The 17,660-nt window shown below is 41.7% G+C and overlaps 1 protein-coding gene across 4 annotated transcripts in view; it reads right to left on the bottom strand.

Annotated features, from left to right (window-relative positions):
- Positions 1-17,660, bottom strand: part of aqr (aquarius intron-binding spliceosomal factor) — a 69,871-nt gene that overhangs the window by 13,619 nt on the left and 38,592 nt on the right. For all 4 annotated transcript variants that reach the window (XM_055640690.1, XM_055640691.1, XM_055640692.1 and 1 more), the window contains exons 21-27: positions 15,075-15,316; positions 14,685-14,828; positions 13,352-13,421; positions 13,127-13,237; positions 7,598-7,707; positions 2,006-2,141; positions 1,165-1,374 (exon numbers count right to left, since the gene is read on the bottom strand). In XM_055640690.1, coding sequence (XP_055496665.1) covers positions 1,165-1,374; positions 2,006-2,141; positions 7,598-7,707; positions 13,127-13,237; positions 13,352-13,421; positions 14,685-14,828; positions 15,075-15,316 — 1,023 coding nt within the window. The remainder of the gene's footprint in view (positions 1-1,164; positions 1,375-2,005; positions 2,142-7,597; positions 7,708-13,126; positions 13,238-13,351; positions 13,422-14,684; positions 14,829-15,074; positions 15,317-17,660) is intronic.

Here is a 17,660-nt window from a genome sequence, read left to right on the forward strand (position 1 = left end):
CTGCAGTTCCAGATGTGTTACAAATCTCAGCAAATATGGGCCTAAAAGTGAGCTTGAATGGTCAGCCATTTAGAGCTAATCGTCATGATTGCAGGTCGCAAATCTCATGGACAAAGTGTTCCCAAGGCGACCACGAGGGGAAAAAGGAAAAATAAAAGTAAACACTGCCAGCTTGGGCATAAGAATTGAACTATTTAAGTTTAAAGTTTGTGTGGTGAGCTGCGGAAAGAAAGGATAGAAGCAATGGAAATTAATGAGATTATCCTGGTGTCAATGACAAAAAATGTTCATGAATTTCTTGCCTTTATTCCAGAGGCTGAGAATGTAGGATTTAAAACAGTGATTTCAGTAAAGTTGAAAAGAGGTGATTGATTTTACTTTCTGGGAATTCTACAAAGCATAGCCTGTATATGTTTAAAAACAAGGAAGTGCAGATGCTGGTTCATAAAAAAAAGACACAACGTGCTGGAGTAACTCAGCCGGTCAGGCAGCATCCCTGGAGAACATGAATAGGTGATGTTTAGGGTCTGGACTCCCCTTCAGACTAATTGTCCGAATGCAAATTGTCGCCTCTCCATGTTCTCCAGGGATGCTGCCTGAACTGCTGAGTTACCCGATTGCTTGGCCAATATACTAATGTGTCGCACTAGCATTTGTTGGGTATAGAGCTATTGAACAATTGAAATTTCAAAATGCTCCCTGAATTCTTTGGTCAAAGTAAAACCATTTTAGCATCAAAGAGCAATGCTGGGTACTTCTTCTCTTCACGCTTGTTCATCATTGCCAATGGCACTTCTTTGCTGTAGTTTTCATATTTTAATCTGCTCAAGATTTCCAACAGTTTGCAATTATTTAATTAAGCCAAGGCTCAACGAATTAAGAAAATTAATAACTGGAACATGGTCGTAAATTCATGCACTAAAATGACTGTCGGCAAATAAAAATAATCAACATCAGCGCATCGTAAAAAACAAATCTGACATTTAATAGAGATGTAATTTCAGAATGCATGATTGTTTTGTGCATTAATTAAAGCTGATTTTTAGTTTACCAACACTAAAACAAATTATTATGTCCATTCATTATGCGACCACAGAAAATCTAGGCAGCATATTTAGCTACTGAAAATTACAAGTTATTGCTATTCTTAAATGTATGGCCTACCTCCAACTGTGTAAATATTTTATTAATGTGCCTGAAACACCCTTCAGCTATTTCCATATCTTCTTCGTATGATTGGCCTTTAAAAATAGGCTGGGGAGCATTTGCGAAGCATTTATGGAATGGGAAATGCTCAGACACTGTTGTAACATCCCCAGACTTTCCACTTTTGGCCTTTACTTTACTGAGATATTCTTCCCAACGTGACATCACCTGAATATAAACAAAGGAAACAGATGTCATAGTCAAACAGCACGCAAACAGCCAAACCTGCCCACTCCAACCAAGATGTCCCATCCACACTAGTCCCACCTGCCCGCATTGGACCTAGAAATCTCTAAACCTTTCCTATCTGTCCAAATGTCTTATAAATGTAGTTATAGTACCCACCTCATCTACCTTCTCTGGCAGCTCGTTCCATATACCCACAACCCAATTGTGGAAAAGGTTGTCCCTCAGATTATTATTAAAGCTTTCCCCTCTCAGCTTAAACCTATGTCCTCCGGTTCTTGATTCTCTGGGTAAAATACTGTGCACCAGCCTTCCACCATCATCCTCTGCTTCCTTCTACCAAGCCAATTCTGTGTCCAGTCAGCTAGCTTTCCATGGATCCTATACAACCTAACCTTCCAGAGCATCCTACCATGCAGAACCTTATCAAATCTGATGTACTGATATTCATGGCCAAAACAATAATTGAAAATAAACCTGTGCCACGTGTTCCAAATCGTTGGTGTTAAAATTAAACTCTTAATTAAAATTCTGGCCGAGCTGGGCAGTGCGCTGAGATCTGGATTAAGGACTGGAGGACAAGGTCTTTCTTTAGGATACAGTTATACCTTACCTGATACAGGTAAAAATGTCCAGCTGTTTCACAGGTGTACGAGACATCACCAGGAACTCCCAGACTCTCCTGTAATCGCCCAACTTCACGCAACAACTCGAGTCTCCGAGCCAGCACATAATTTACCCGACCGTATCTGTTATAAATAAGCAAGACTGTAGCGGCTGGGCATGTAGTTCACACACAATTAAAACTACACCTCTGGATTATAATCAAGTACAAATACGACATAGTTTATGTACCATTGCGATTCAAGATCAAATGGTGAATCAGGTAAACATTATCACTGTTTTAATCCGTAAATTTAAAACCTAAAGTAGGAAATACAAAATCTCAAATTCCAAAAAGTGAGAATACAGAAAAATCTGAGCTATTATCATGCAAAATAATACAGAAGGTGAACTGAGACAGCTGTATGCTTTACTTTACAGAGGGCTTCATCACTACTTCATCTGACTGCGCCATAAAATCTGAGGGCTTCTCAATTCGCTGGTTGCACCGTACGATGTTCTCGGGCAAGGTTAGGGGCAGACAGGTCTGTTTCCTAACCAGCCCCTCCCTCTTGGTCCTTGGACATGGCGGCCCCGGAGAGTTCCTGTTCCCCAGACCTGGAAGATTCAATAATGAAGTGCTGTCTCTAGTACCTGCTGCAGGGATTTATTCTGACTATTCTGACAGCAGTGTCATTCCACCCCATGTAGATGTGAAGCTTGCACTGGATGAACCAATAACCTTGAAAAGTGCCCCGAGGCCCTGGTTTTCATCGCCACGGACTTCAACCAGGCCAACCTCAATAGAGTGCTACTAAAGTACCATCAACATGCCTCCTTTTCCCTCCAGTGGCCCAAATATATTTGACCATTGCTCAATGGCTGATAAAAATGAATACACCACCGTTGTCACAGACCCATTAGAAGTGTGCAGAGGACTGCGGACCAAAGAAGCCACTTTGCGTATTCCCAAACCAAAGAAGATGGATCAACTGTGAGACCCACTCCCCTGTGAAGACTAAAGGGGGTGTCCCACTGCGGCGACCTAATCCGCGAGTTCAGAATAGTGTCTCCGACCTTCAAGCTCGAGGGCACTTGCCTGAAAAACCTCGAGCTGGATCAACCGTCTGCAAAAAAACTGCGAGCTGGATCGACCGACCGCACATACATACATACACACACACACACACACACACAAACATATAGGTGGGGGCCCAGGGAAAACGGGGGAGCGTGTCTGAAATTCACACCCGCGATGAAGAGGAAGGTAAAAGACGGCCTCACAGTAACGGTAAGTCCTTTCGAGAGCGAGGAGGGGAGGGAGAGAAGGGGGGAGGGGAAGGGGGAGAAGGGCGGGGGAGGAGGGCAGGGCAAGGGGAGGAGGGAGGAGTGGACCAATGGGGGGCTGGAGGAGAAAGGGTCGGGAGGGGGAGGAGGGCGGGAGGGGGGAGAAGGGCGGGGGGAGAAGGCGGGGGGAGAAGGGCGGAGGAGACGGCGGGAGAAGGTGGTTTTGATGGGAAGAAGGTGGATAAAGATTAAAATAATCCGGCTATAAAGAAAGCTCTGTAAACTTTTAAGAAGTATAATAAAGTTTAGCGGGCATTTAACCTACCGCTCGGTTTCCCTTGGTCCTGAAAACTCCAACGAGCCAATCAAAATGCCCGGTCAGCGATGGAGATTGCCTACGGCTGCCCTCGACTACCGGTAACTACACAGCGACCCCACTCCACTGCACTGCGAGATCAAAAGAACCATGCCGACCAATTTTTACTCGCGGAAAATTTTTCAACATTTTCCGTGACCTAGCTGAGGCAGCGAGTATGCAGGAACTTCCCTCAAGCATGAAGGGGAGTTCAGTGACCTCGTAGGACCTCCTAGGACCACATGTCCTCCCACACTCCAAGACAGATTTGTAGGTTAATTGGATTGGCATGAAATGTAAAACTGACCCTAATGCGCGTTGGGTAGTGTTACTGTACTGGGATCGCTGGTCGGTGCAGACTCGGCGGGCTGAAGGGCCTGTTTCTGTACTGTATCTCTAAACTAAACTAAACTCTTACCCATTTCTAGAGATGCATCAGAGAAAGAAATCTATCCAATGGCACTGCAGTTTGTTTGATTACTGCTTGGCCCAATGCCGCAAGAGATTACAGAGTTGTGAACAACCCAGTTCATCATGCAAACTGGCCTCACCCCATTGACTCCAACTTTACTTTCTGCTATCTTGGGAAAGCAGGGAACATAATCAAGGGCCACATGCATTTAGGTCATTCTCTCTACTCTTCTCTCTCATCACGCACGAGTTACAAAAGTTTGAAAGTATCTACCATCAGATTCAAGATGAGCTTCTCCCTACTCTTGATCGTATACAAAGGATGATTCCCAATCTTCCACTATAACTCATTGTGGCCTTCACAGTTTATTTTATTTGCACCATCTCTGTAGCTGTAGCACCTGATGTACTCTTGTATGGTATGATTTGCCTTGACAGGACTCAAATTAAACTTGTTCACTGTATCTCAGTGCATGACAATAATGAACTAAAACCAATACTAAGTAGTTATTTCGAAGTAATCAGCTTGGCTCAATTAATCTTATTCTTAACTTAGATTCAAACTTCATTCCATTGTATCTAATCTCAGCTGACCTTCCACTATGCATGATTGAGAGAATGCTGCATTGTTGCAGGCATAATCCTTCAAGTAGGAAATTAAGCTAGTTGTAGAAAGGAAAGATAAAGAACCAAGCTTTTTACAGCAAAACAATGGCTTCCATGTGCCTTGACCAATGTTCTATTCTCAACCATTATCATCAGAAATGGAATACAAAGAATCGCTGGTGCTGGTTTAGAATAAAGAGAAAGTTCGGGAGTAGCTCAGCGGGTCATGCAACGTCTCAGGAGAACATGGATAGGTGACATCTTCCTCAGTGATTTTGGGGGGGGGGGGGGTGAAGAAAGCTGGAAGAGAGGTGGGGCAGCACTGAGCCTGGTCAGAAATAGGTTGTTACAGGTGAGGTGGTTTTGATGGGAAGAAGGTGGATAAAGAAAAATAAGGCAATAATTTCTCCCTCAGGATCAGTTAAACAAAGGTACTGGTCGTGATCTCCAGGAAGCAGGACGGAGTCCAATCCCGTCTGTAATCCATCAGAAATAGATTAGGCAAATAATTCATCTCCGGACTACTCATAGAATACAACAAAATGCAAAATGGATGCCATGTTTGCTCTTGTAATCACAATTTTGAATAATTCACTGAATGTAATATTATAGAATGATTACAGCACTAAACAAAGCCATTTGCATAACCAGTGTGGACTGGTTCTCGATAAGATAAATTTATCAGCTACTCCTCTGAGTTCCATCTCCATAAATTTGCAAATTTTCATAGTCCTACAGAGTGGAAACAGGCCCTTCAGCCCAACTTGCCCATGCCAAACAACATGCCCTATCCACACTACCCATCTGCCCGTATTTGGCCCATAGCCCTCTAAACCTGTCCTGTCCATGTACCTTTCTAAATGTTTCTTAAACGTTGCAATATTACCTGCCTCAACTACCTCCTCTGGCAGCTCCTTCCATATACCTATCACCCTTTGTGTAAAAAATGTTACCCATTAGGCTCCTACTAAATCTTTTCCCCTTCACCTTATACTTATGTTCTCTGGTTCCAGTTTCACCTGTTCTGGGCAAAAGACTCTGTGCATTTACCATTCCTATTCCCCTCATGATCGTGTTCATTTCTGTATGATCACCTGTCATCCTCCAAGGAATAAAATCTTAGACCCTTCCCTTAACATATATTTATCCAATTGCCTCTTGAAGGCCACAATAGAACTCATCTTTCTCAAGCACGCAGGAAGTGCATTCCAGATTTGCACCAAATCACCCCACATTTTTCCACTTAAATTCTGTCTCACCCAATTACTCAGTTTGTTCATATTCCCTGAAACAACATTTCCTGTCAATTTCCCCGTCAAACAAGTCACTACCGAGATATTTACAATGTAAGTATAATTTATCTCTTTAAAATACAGTACACTTACAATGCAAGTATCTTTACTGTATTTTAGAGATAAATTATATCCACCGAGTAAATATTATAAGATGCCTTGTCCCGATTTTGTATGGGACCAGAATAGATTATTTCTCTGACTTGTTTCTCCTCAAGGAACATTTAATGCATAGTTAATTTACATTTCTTCACATGAATAACATGACGGAAATCAATGAAAAGTCTTTTATAACATTATCAAGACAATAACAAAAATAATCTAAGAGTCAATCTGATAGTACTAATTGAACTGAATTTATAGTTTAGTCTAGAGATACTGTGCGGAAACAGGCCGTTCGACCCACCGGGTCCGCGCCGACCAGCGATCCCTGCACATTAACACTATTCTACACACACACTAAGGGTTTTTTACATTTACCAAGCCAATTAACCTGCACGTTGTACGTCTTTGGAGTGTGGGAGCAAACCAAAGTTCTTGGAGAAAACCCATGCGGTCACGGGGAGAACGTACAAACTCCGTATAGACAGCACTCATAGTCGGGATCGAATCCGGGTCTCCTGCGCTGCCAGCGCTGTAAGGCACCAACTCTACCGCTGCACCACCGTGCCGCTCATATATAACATGTTTTTGTAAACTTAGTTTAGTAATATAGCGTGGAAACAGGCCCTTCAGCCCAACAGGGCCATGCTGACCAGCAATCACTGATACACTAGTTCTATCCCACACATTAGGGACAATTTACAGAAGCCAATTAATCTACAAATCTGCACGTCTTTGGAATGTGGGAGAAAACCGAAGCACCCGGTGAAAACCCACGCAAGGACAGGGAGAACATACACACTCCACACAGACAGCACCCACAGTCAGGATCGAACACGGGGCTCTGGCGCTGTAAGGGAGCAACTCTAGCACTGCACCATTGTGCCACCCCTCAATTCTTAAAGGGGCTGTCCCACTTGGGCGACCTAATTCATGAGTTAAGGAGAGTGTCTTCGACCTTGAAGCTCGAGGGCACTCGCCTGGAAAACATCGAGCTGGATCGACCGTCCGCGTTGAAAGCGCGAGCTGGAACGCACACGCACACACGCGCGCGCGCCCTCGACTGCCCGTAACTAAATGGTGACCCCACTCCACTGCACGAGTCAAAAAGAACCATGCCAAACAAATTTTACTCGCGGAAACATTTTCAACATGCTGAGGCCACGAGTATTCGGGAACTTCCCTCGAGCATGAAGCAGAGTTCCAGCGACCTCATAGGACCTCCTAGGACCACGTGTCAACCATGCTGCGAGTTTGAAGGTCGAAGACACTCTTCTAAACTCGCAGATTAGGTCGCCCAAGTGGGACAGCCCTTAACTCTGCTCGATAAGAATATTTTACATTTCACATTTTTGCAAAGTAACTTCAAGGGCCATTTCCTACAGCTTGATATTGATTTTAAGAAGGTGTTATTGCTTGGCTTTAAAGGTATAAACATTGATGTGGTGTTTCAGATCCTTCGAATTGAACTTAGTACTTAAAACTAAAATCAACTTCTGTAAAACAGTTGGTTTCAGATCATTAATCTACATTCTTCCTCCTTTCTCACCTGCTAAAATCCTTCTCGGTCTCTAGTTCCTCTTCACCGTGACCCAGACGAAGAAGATGCCGTTCATCAATGTCCAGTGCCATGATCTTCTCAAACAGCTGGTTCAAAGCCTGCAAATTGACAGCAACAGATGACAAGAGCTTTTTAGAAGTGAGAATAACTTTCAAAAAGACTTAAAACAGCTGCTGCAATGTATGAAAAGGAACTTATTTCTGTAACACTTCTATGCATTGAGAGATATCAGTCTGGCTCAAGAATGGTGTCAATTCTGAATTGTGTATTTTTAGTTATTTGGATAATATGTCAATTCGTTTGCAGTGATTCACTTCCAGCACAAACTCTGAAAACCGTCCACATTATAAGAAGGAAAGATAGACTTTTATTCACACTACTTTTCACAGCAGTGAGTTGTCAAAAAATGCTTTTTAGCCCATTAATTTCCCTACAAGCGTGGACACTATTGAAATACACAGGGCCCTCCTTAATGTTTGGGACAAGGACCCATCATTTATTTATTTGCCTCTGTACTCCACAATTTGAGATTTACAATAGAAAAAAAATCACATGTGGTTAAAGTGCACATTGTCAGATTTTAATAAAGGCCATTTTTATACATTTTGGTTTCACCATGCGGAAATTACAGCAGTGTTTATACATAGTCCCCATGAAAGGGCACCACAATGTTTGGGACACAGCAATGACATGTAAATGAAAGTAGTCATGTTGGTATTTTGTTGCATATCCTTTGCATGCAATGACTGCTTGAAGTCTGCGATTCATGGACATCACCAGTTGCTGGGTGTCTTCTCTGGTGATGCTCTGCCAGGCCTGTGTTGCAGCCATCTTTAGCTTATGCTTGTTTTAGGGGTTAGTCCCCTTCAGTTTTCTCTTCAACATACAAACGGCATGCTCAATTGGGTTCAGATCGGGTGAATGACTTGACCACTCAAGAATTGAGCATTTTTTAGCTTTGAAAAACTCCTTTGTTGCTTTAGCAGTATGTTTGGGATCATTGTCTGGCTGTAGATCAGTGGTTAACATGGATTTGGTGGGCCGAAGGGCTTGTTTCTACGCTGTATCAAAAATAAAATATGATCGGAACCAATACACAACTAAAACTCCTTTATAATTCACAAAACCTCTCACGTTCAATGGAGATTAGGCTGTTACATGAAATTGTAGCAAAAATAAAAAAGGAACAAGCCTTCAGTGAATTATTTGCCAAATGTTTCATAGAGCTCCACCCTATCATGACCTTGACTAAAGTGTTTTTAGTTCCTTCGCTATAACTTTCATGCTTTGTGGACACAGTTTACCAATTGCTTACAATCCCCTTTTTTGTAGCCGGTCATGTTTGCCAAAGTTTAAAGGCGAGTCAAACGGTGACAAGTTTAGGAAAATTTGAGTAATTTTATAGCAGAAACCAAACAGTCAAATGAACTATATTGACACTTAGTTCTTATCTGATTGCATGTGCACGATATGGCTTTGTCTTTCATCCATAATTTATTTGCAAATTTAACAGATGAGCCACGGGGACGGTGGTCTAATTGTGCAAACTCAGCCACACAACATCTATCATCGGTACTTAAACAAATTCATATTGTGTCTGAATAACAATAGAAGGCTACACTTCAGTGCATCAACAGGTGTTGTGCTGAGAAGGTACCATGCATTGTTTCTTGTTCAATGATCCATTCATTTGTAGGTACAAGAGTAGTAACTTTATGGATTTAAAACTCTGTTTTAAATGGGCAACGGTTATTGAGCACATTTGTACATTATTTCCCCCCCAAAATAATACATTCTCCTTAAAAACTTGCTGCAGTTGGAGGTTTGTTTAAAAAGGAGCTCGAATTGCAGGTAAAACATGCAATCCTGTTTGCAGAGTAACAATCTAGGAATTGTGCTTCAAATTAAAATTAGCATTTTCTATAGGAATTTGTTCAATATTGTGATGCAATGGTATATCAAGACTGGGCCTGCTTATACGGACTTTAGTAAGTGGTTCTGATCAGAGATACCAGAATTTTGATAATAGAACTGAAACAAATACTAGGCTTATGTACAGCTTCCATAAAAAAGGGTCCAGGATTTTTCCCAATGGACTGCAAGATTGAATCGGTCAGTTTGCTCTGCTCTTCACATAAAGTTAATTCTGAAGAAGGGTCTCGACCCGAAACATCACCTTTTCCTTCGCTCCATAGATGCTGCCTCACCCGATGAATTTCTCCAGCATTTTTAATCTACCTTTGCTCTTTTTAATGATCACTTGTGTTTTCATGTTTTAAGTAAATAGCACTATTTCATTTATAAATATATTCAATCAATGTTGCTGTTCTTGATTCACCTCCCTGCAACTTGACAATTTAAAATTGGCCTGTGATCAATTAACGTCCAGTGTAGCGATACATTTTAATATAGTCAGATAATCACCCTGATATGATTATTGAATCTTAAATATTATTTAAATAGGTGTCAAATAACAACAGAGCTAAATTAAAGGAAGCCCAACATTATTATTTTTAATTTGGAAGGGTTGTCAAAAGCTGGAGCATTATTAAAAAGAAAAGCAAATTGTGATATCTTTCGAAAGAATATCGGGTGAGCACAACAAATTTTACTCTAATACAGGTTAATAACAGCAGGCATATTTTCTACTTTGTAATTAGTTTTACAAAACAGAAATGCATATTCTATGTATAATAGATTTGCATAATATAAATGAGGCAAACCAATATGATGGATTTTCCCATTTATCAGTATACTTGTGCAGGATTTTAAGCTGTATGAATTAAAATCAGCTTTATATTAACTGGCCATTTACAAACTGCAAGCATTGAAACTATGAAAAAAGCATACTAACAGTACTTAATATTGTTATGACTACTTGCAATCTATTTTTGAACCCAGTTGAGACCCAAGGACAAGCTTTTTCACTGTTCGCCCTTGAGGTCATGTAGAAATGGAACCTTAATTTGTTCCATTGGAATATTTTCAATTGACAAACCTTCAAAGTTAAAAACCGTAAGCTGGCTAACATTTGGAATAAAGTAAAAATGGTACTTAATTAGCTTGAAAACTAATCAGAAATTGTAAGGCATGATTTTTCAGTGGACTAAAGTAAACTTGTTGTCAAAGATAGACACAAGTGCTGGGGTAACTCATCGGGTCAGCCAGTATCTCTGGAGAAAAAGGATGGAGGCGTTTCGGGTCAGGAGTTCAGAGTTCCGACCCAAAATGTCACCCGTCCTTTGTCCCCAGAGATGCTGCCTGACCCGCTGAGTTACTCAAGCACTTCATGTTTATCTTCTGCGTATACCAGCATCTGCAGTTCCTATCTACACATTAAACATTGTCATATTCCTGACGAAAGACGCAAGGTGCTGATAACGAATAGTCAAGATGGGCAATAAAATATATATACTCAAGCACAATCCACCACCATATTTTACCAAAAATTAAAACATTCTCTCATTTAAATAAATCAAAACTGGTAACATTGTTTTAAATATCTTTAAATAAGGCAGAAGTGAAATGTTCTCTTTCTTAAGAACGACTCACCTTTTCTGGGGAATTTAAACAATTAAACAATATATAGGAATTCTATTAGGCCTAATCTATCTATATATCTATATATCTATATCTATCTATGCATCTATATCTATCTATCTATCTATCTATCTATCTATCTATCTATCTCGTGGCCTACCACATGGATTGGCGCGGTCTTTCCTGCCTGAGACTGCCCAGAGCTTTGAGCTGCAGCTGCAGCGCCAGTGCAGCATTGAGGTGCCATTGCGGAGCAGGGCGATGCCTTACCAGGGTCGCCATGTGGAGCTCCGGAGTGCTGGGACTGCCGACTTTAACATCGTGGAGCTGTGGTCTGTGGAGGTTCCAGCCGCAGCAGCGCTGACTTTAAACATCGTGGAGCCTGGGATCTTTCGCCGAGATCGCCAGTGTTGGAGCTCCGACCAGCGCAGCCTGTGGACTTCGGGAGCCGCGGTCTCTGGTCGCAAGCGGCCGTTTCGGAACTCCAAGCTGCTGAGGGCGTTCTTCCGACGCCAGAATTCCATTATCCCGACTAGAGGGCCTGAAACATTGGGCTGTCGTAGAGGCAACTGCGGAGCCCTCAATAGGCCCCGACCACGAGTGAACATAGAGGAAGTGGACTGAACTTTGCTGCCTTCCCTCAGTGGAAAACGTTGATTCCGCTGTGGGGGGATGTTTTTATGTTTAAATGTTAAATTCTATGATGTTGTGTTTATTTTATTGGTGTGCTGCAATGGCAACTCAAATTTCACTACACCAATTGGTGTATGTGACAATAAACATCCTATGTCCTTTTGTCATGCCCTGAATTACACCAAAATGGTACATGATAGCGCTACAATTTTTGGACCACCTTACTCACCATTGTCCTGTGGTGTGTTATCTCAAATTTCATTCAGATTGATGGTATATTTTACAAGTTATTCACATTTTCAATTTTACAATATCCAGTTTGAGAAGATACAGTTCAAGTTGCAGTGGCAGTTAGCAGCTATGATGTCACAATGGGATCTAATTTACATAGAGTGCCCACTTTTCAATGTAAAAAATCCAATTGCACTTGCTGGCCCTGCCCGTTACAACGTCACAGGACACCGAGTCATGGCAGAAAGTGCAATTTGATGTTTTAAAGTTATGTCAATTTATTAAAGTTTAAAAAGAGGGAGGGTGAAGAGGAGGGGGAGGGAGAGCTGGGGGATAAGGGAAAATGAGCCGCCCCAGTGCAGTTGGGAGCTATGGGTGAGTGGTGGAATATTGCGATAGGGGAACAGGTTGCATCGGGGGAACGGGTGAGTGGTGGAATAGGTGCAGGAGTAGGCCATTCGGCCCTTCGAGCCAGGATCGCCATTCAATGTGATCATGGCTGATCATCCCCAATCAGTACCCCATTCCTGCCTTCTCCCCATATCCCCCGACTCCGCTATCTTTAAGAGCCCTATCTAGCTCTCCCATGAAAGTATCCAGAGAACCGGCCTCCACCGCCCTCTGAGGCAGATAATTCCACAGACAGGAATATTAACTTGGGGAATTGGTTGTATTGGAGGATCAGGCCTCTCGTGGGAGCTATGGGTGAGTGGTGGAATATTGCGTTGGGGGAATGGGTTGCGTTGGGGTCTAGGCCTCCCATGTGACAGGGACCCAACTGGTGCTTCGATTTCCTCCCACGTTCCAAATACGTATCAGGGGTTATGGGGAGAACGCAGAGGAGTGGGGTTGAGAGGGAAGGATAGATCAGCCATGATTGAAAGGTGGAGTAGACTTGATGGGCTGAGCAGCCTAACTTTGCTCCTGTAATTTATGAATGTGCGGGTTTGTAGGTTAATTGGCATCTGTAAATTGCCCGTAGTGTGTCGGATGGGAAAGTGGAATAACATAAAAGTAGTGTACGGGTGATCGTTGGTCGGTGTGGACTCGGTGGGCTGAAGGGCCACAAAAAAATTATGATCGGAACCAATACATAAATTATTGTGAAAGTACCTGGTTGGAATGGGTCACAATGAGAGTCCTTTGCTCTGGAAAGTTATGGTACAGGTTAGATATTATCTGCACGGCCACGTCAGTTTTTCCTGTTCCTGGTGGGCCTACCACCTGAAAGAAAGAAAGAAAGAAATAAAGAAAAGGAGCCACAATGGCACCAATAATTTGGCCCACCAAAACATATTAACATTAGAGATATTTGAATAAGTAATAGCAAAATGATACCATTGTAAGGCCTGGTTGCATGCCAGCTCGAATTGCTTCTATCTGTGTGGGTGTAAATTGAATTGTGTTTCTGCAATTAAAAAAACAAGTTTAAATATGGATGAAAATACAAGTATGAGCAACAGAAACAAACACTTAATTTGATTCACTGGCTTGCTCGCCCTGTATGCAGGGGTCACAGCACCCTTGAATCCAATATCTCCATTCCTGGACCTGTGGACCTTAAAACATAGTGTTGTCTGCCTCCCACAGCCCTTCCTTGGCTATCGTGTTTCTTAGTTAATGCTAATGCTATCACTGTTGCTAACAAAACCTATTTTTAAACCCAACTGTCCAAAATGCTTCCTTCCACCCCCTGATAGTTTAGACTTTTTAAATACAGTTGAGTGCTGATAAGGTGAATTCCACGTCCAAAGCAGAAGCTGACCTTAAGCAGGGATGTGACCCTGTTCCCAGAGGGCTGGCCTGGTATTCACTGGTTTTCCAGCTTCTGACTCTCTTTAACCATGTTTATTTATTAAAGATATATTACTTTCCCCCATTTGATTGTAGCTGACAAAGAAACAGTTACAAAAAAACCCTTTAAAAAAATTCAAGAAAACATTCAGCAGGGATGATACATTTAAAACAACATGACACATGTGATTATTGGAAACTCAATTTTAAGCAATTCTCTTCAAAATCTTGAATAACGTATAAAATCATGAGGGGAATAGATAGGGTGAATGCACAGTTTATTTTACTTAGAGCCACGGGATGTAGGTTTAAAGTGAGAGGGAAAAGATTTAGTAGGAACCTGAGGGATAACATTTTCTCCCCCCACACAGTATAGGTAAGTATATGAAATGAGCTACCAGAGAAGATAGTTGAGGGAGGTAATATAAAAACATTTAAGACATTTGGACAGGGACATGGATATGAAAGGTTAGAGAAATATGGGACAAACTAGGGCAGGTGGGACTACCATGGATGGGGAATCGTAATTTGCATGGGCCGAAAGGCCTGTTTCCATGCTGTATGCTTGTTTGAAATAATCAGACTTTTTCACCAATGATTCATTATAATAAAGGAAAAACGATTTCACATTTAATGTTGCTATCACTTGTAATCTTCCATTTAGAGGCCCATGATAGATCCAGCATCTGCAACAACACTTTAAATCAAACGGAAAAGCAGGCGTTGGGAAATAGCTTCCATTTGTGTAAATCAATAGGAAAATTAATGAACCAGTCCAGTAGTAAATATACATGATTAGGAATCAAAGGAGCTCAACTGAGCCAACACATAAATTAATTAGCTACATGAAGTTAAAATGGAAATGAATGGCCCTTACCTCTTCGGCTGATTGTAGGGGTAAGGTCCTCTATTTGGAATCACATGAGGTTCAATAGTCAATGTCTGACTCTCTTCTGCCTCCTCACCATCACTTCCTCCTTTCCGTTTTTTCCCCTTGCAGCACTGTACTGAGAATGTGATCCTGGGGTTCAGAAGAGAAAAGTGCTCGTACTTCTCCTGACAAGATTATATCAACTTTTTCACTGACATGATAATTATGACTTTTATAATTATGGTTATATAATAATATGGTTTTATAATTCATGCAAATTGATAGGGCAAAACTGCACAAATAGAGAAAATTCAGAATATATTAATATCTACATTCGTGGAACAACTTTATACATATGCAAACATTGCTCATTTAAAAATATGTCTGCATTATCACCTGAAGGGAGGTTTCTGCAAAGTGGAGCTTTCAACAGTGGATTTAATCGTACAGCCAGGAAAACTAGCTTTCAAGTGATCAATTGAGAGGAAGGTGTCATTAAAGTCCAGTGTGGCAATCTGATTTGGCATTTTAGAATAATGAGCACTTCCTGGATCTCCATAACCAAGGATAATATCATGAAGCCAGTCAGGAACGACACACTCCGTGTTCATTAGGTTCCGGATAGTCTCCAACACTGCCTGGAAGTGAAATTAAGTTTTACAAAGTCATTCCAAATGAAAGATACCACAGTGAAATAAAACAAAAGAGAATATTTGCTTAAAGGCGAGTCCTAGCCATCAAAGAAGTGGGAGCCGTTAATAAGTTCAGGCCTCGTGTTTTACGTGTTTGATTTATGCGATTTTAAAATAACGCGCTTGTTCTTTTAATAAGCTTCCTTTAGTAGCTTGATTAGTAACGTTATTTTGGAATAATGCACTCAAATTTACTCCTTGACACTTTACTTGTGTATGTGTTTAATTTACACGTTTTTTAAATTACGTGCTGCTTGTCAAGCAGGTAAACTCTGCGTAAAATGCAAAGTGCCCGTATACTGAGACATTTATAACATTGGAGGGATAATGAAGTAATTCATATCGTTACTTAATAAGGAACACTCAGTTTTATTTAAATTTAAAAGTTTTGGAGGCTAATTATTCGCAGAGGAGGAAAAGATAGGTAGTATCATAGACAGTGAAGATGGGTATCATGAATTACAGCAGTATCCCAATCAGCTGGGAAAGTGGTACGAGGAACGGCTAATGCAGTTTAATTGAGATAAGTGTGAGGTGTTGCATTGTGGAAAGTCAAACCAGGGCAGAAATTTCACGGCCAGATAGGCTGCATCCCAGAGTACTTAAGGAAGTAGCCCCAGAAATAGTGGATGCATTAGTGATAATTTTTCAAAACTCTTTAGATTCGGGAGTAGTTCCTGAGGACTGGAGGGTAGCTAATGTTACACCACTTTTTTTAAAAGGGAGGGAGAGAGAAAACGAGGAATTACAGACCAGTTAGTCTAACGTCGGTAGTGGGGAAACTGCTAGAATCAGTTATTAAAGATGGGATAGCAGCACATTTGGAAAGTAGTGAAATCAATGGACAAAGTCAGCATGGATTTATGAAGGGTAAATCATGTCTGACGAATCTTATAGAATTTTTCGAGGATGTAACTAGTAGAGTGGATAAGGGAGAACCAGTGGATAATAATATAATAATAATCTTATTTATATAGCACATTTTTAGTCAACTTGCATTGACCCCAAAGTGCTTCACATAATTACATTGCATTTACACACAGGCAAAGGTGGGTGAAGTGTCTTGCCCCAAGGACACAACGACAGTATGCACTCCAAGCGGGATTCGAACCGGCTACCTTCCAGTCGCCAGTCGAACACTTAGCCCATTGTGCCATCTGTCGATGTGTTATATCTGGACTTTCAGAAAGCTTTCAAAAAGGTCCCAAGTAAGAGATTAGTATACAAACTTAAAGCACACGGTATTGGGGGTTCAGTATTGATGTGGATAGAGAACTGGCTGGCAGACAGGAAGCAAACAGTAGGAGTAAACGGGTCCTTTTCACAATGGCAGGCAGTGACTAGTGGGGTACCGCAAGGCTCAGTTCTGGGACCCCAGCTATTTATGATATATATTAATGATTTGGGCGAGGGAATTGAATGCAACATCTCTAAGTTTGCGGATGACACGAAGCTGGGGGGCAGTGTTAGCTGTGAGGAGGATGCTAGGAGGCTGCGAGGTGACTTGGATTGGCTGGGTGAGTGGGCAAATGCATGGCAGATGCAGTATAATGTGGATAAATGTGAGGTTATCCACTTTGGTGGCAAAAACAGGAAAGTAGACTTTTATCTGAATGGTGGCCGATTAGGAAAGGGGGAGATGTAACAAGACCTGGGTGTCATGATACACCAGTCATTAAAAGTAGGCATGCAGGTGCAGCAGGCAGTGAAGAAGGCGCATGGTATGTTAGCATTCATAGCAAAAGGATTTGAGTATAGGAGCAGGGAGGTTCTACTGCAGTTGTACAGGGTCTTGGTGAGACCACACCTGGAGTATTGCGTGCATTTTTGGTCTCCTAATCTGAGGAAAGACATTCTTGCTATAGAGGGAGTACAGAGAAGGTTCACCAGACTGATTCCTGGGATGTCAGGACTTTCATATGAAGAAAGACTGGATGGACTCGGTTTGCACTCGCTAGAATTTAGAAGATTGAGGGGGGATCTTATAGAAACTTACAAAATTCTTAAGGGGTTGGACAGGCTAGTTGCAGGAAGATTGTTCCCGATGTTGGGGAAGTCCAGAACAAAGGGTCACAGTTTAAGGATAAGGGGGAAATCTTTTAGGACCGAGATGAGGAAAACTTTTTTCACACAGAGTGGTGAATCTCTGGAATTCTCTGCCGCAGAAGGTAGTTGAGGCTAGTTCATTGGCTATATTTAAGAGGGAGTTAGATGTGGCCCCTAAAGGGATCAGGGGGTATGGAGAGAAGGCAGGTACAGGATACCGAGTTGGATGATCAGCCATGATCAT

This window comes from Leucoraja erinacea, chromosome 9, assembly GCF_028641065.1.
Source record: "Leucoraja erinacea ecotype New England chromosome 9, Leri_hhj_1, whole genome shotgun sequence".
NCBI lineage: Eukaryota > Metazoa > Chordata > Chondrichthyes > Rajiformes > Rajidae > Leucoraja > Leucoraja erinaceus.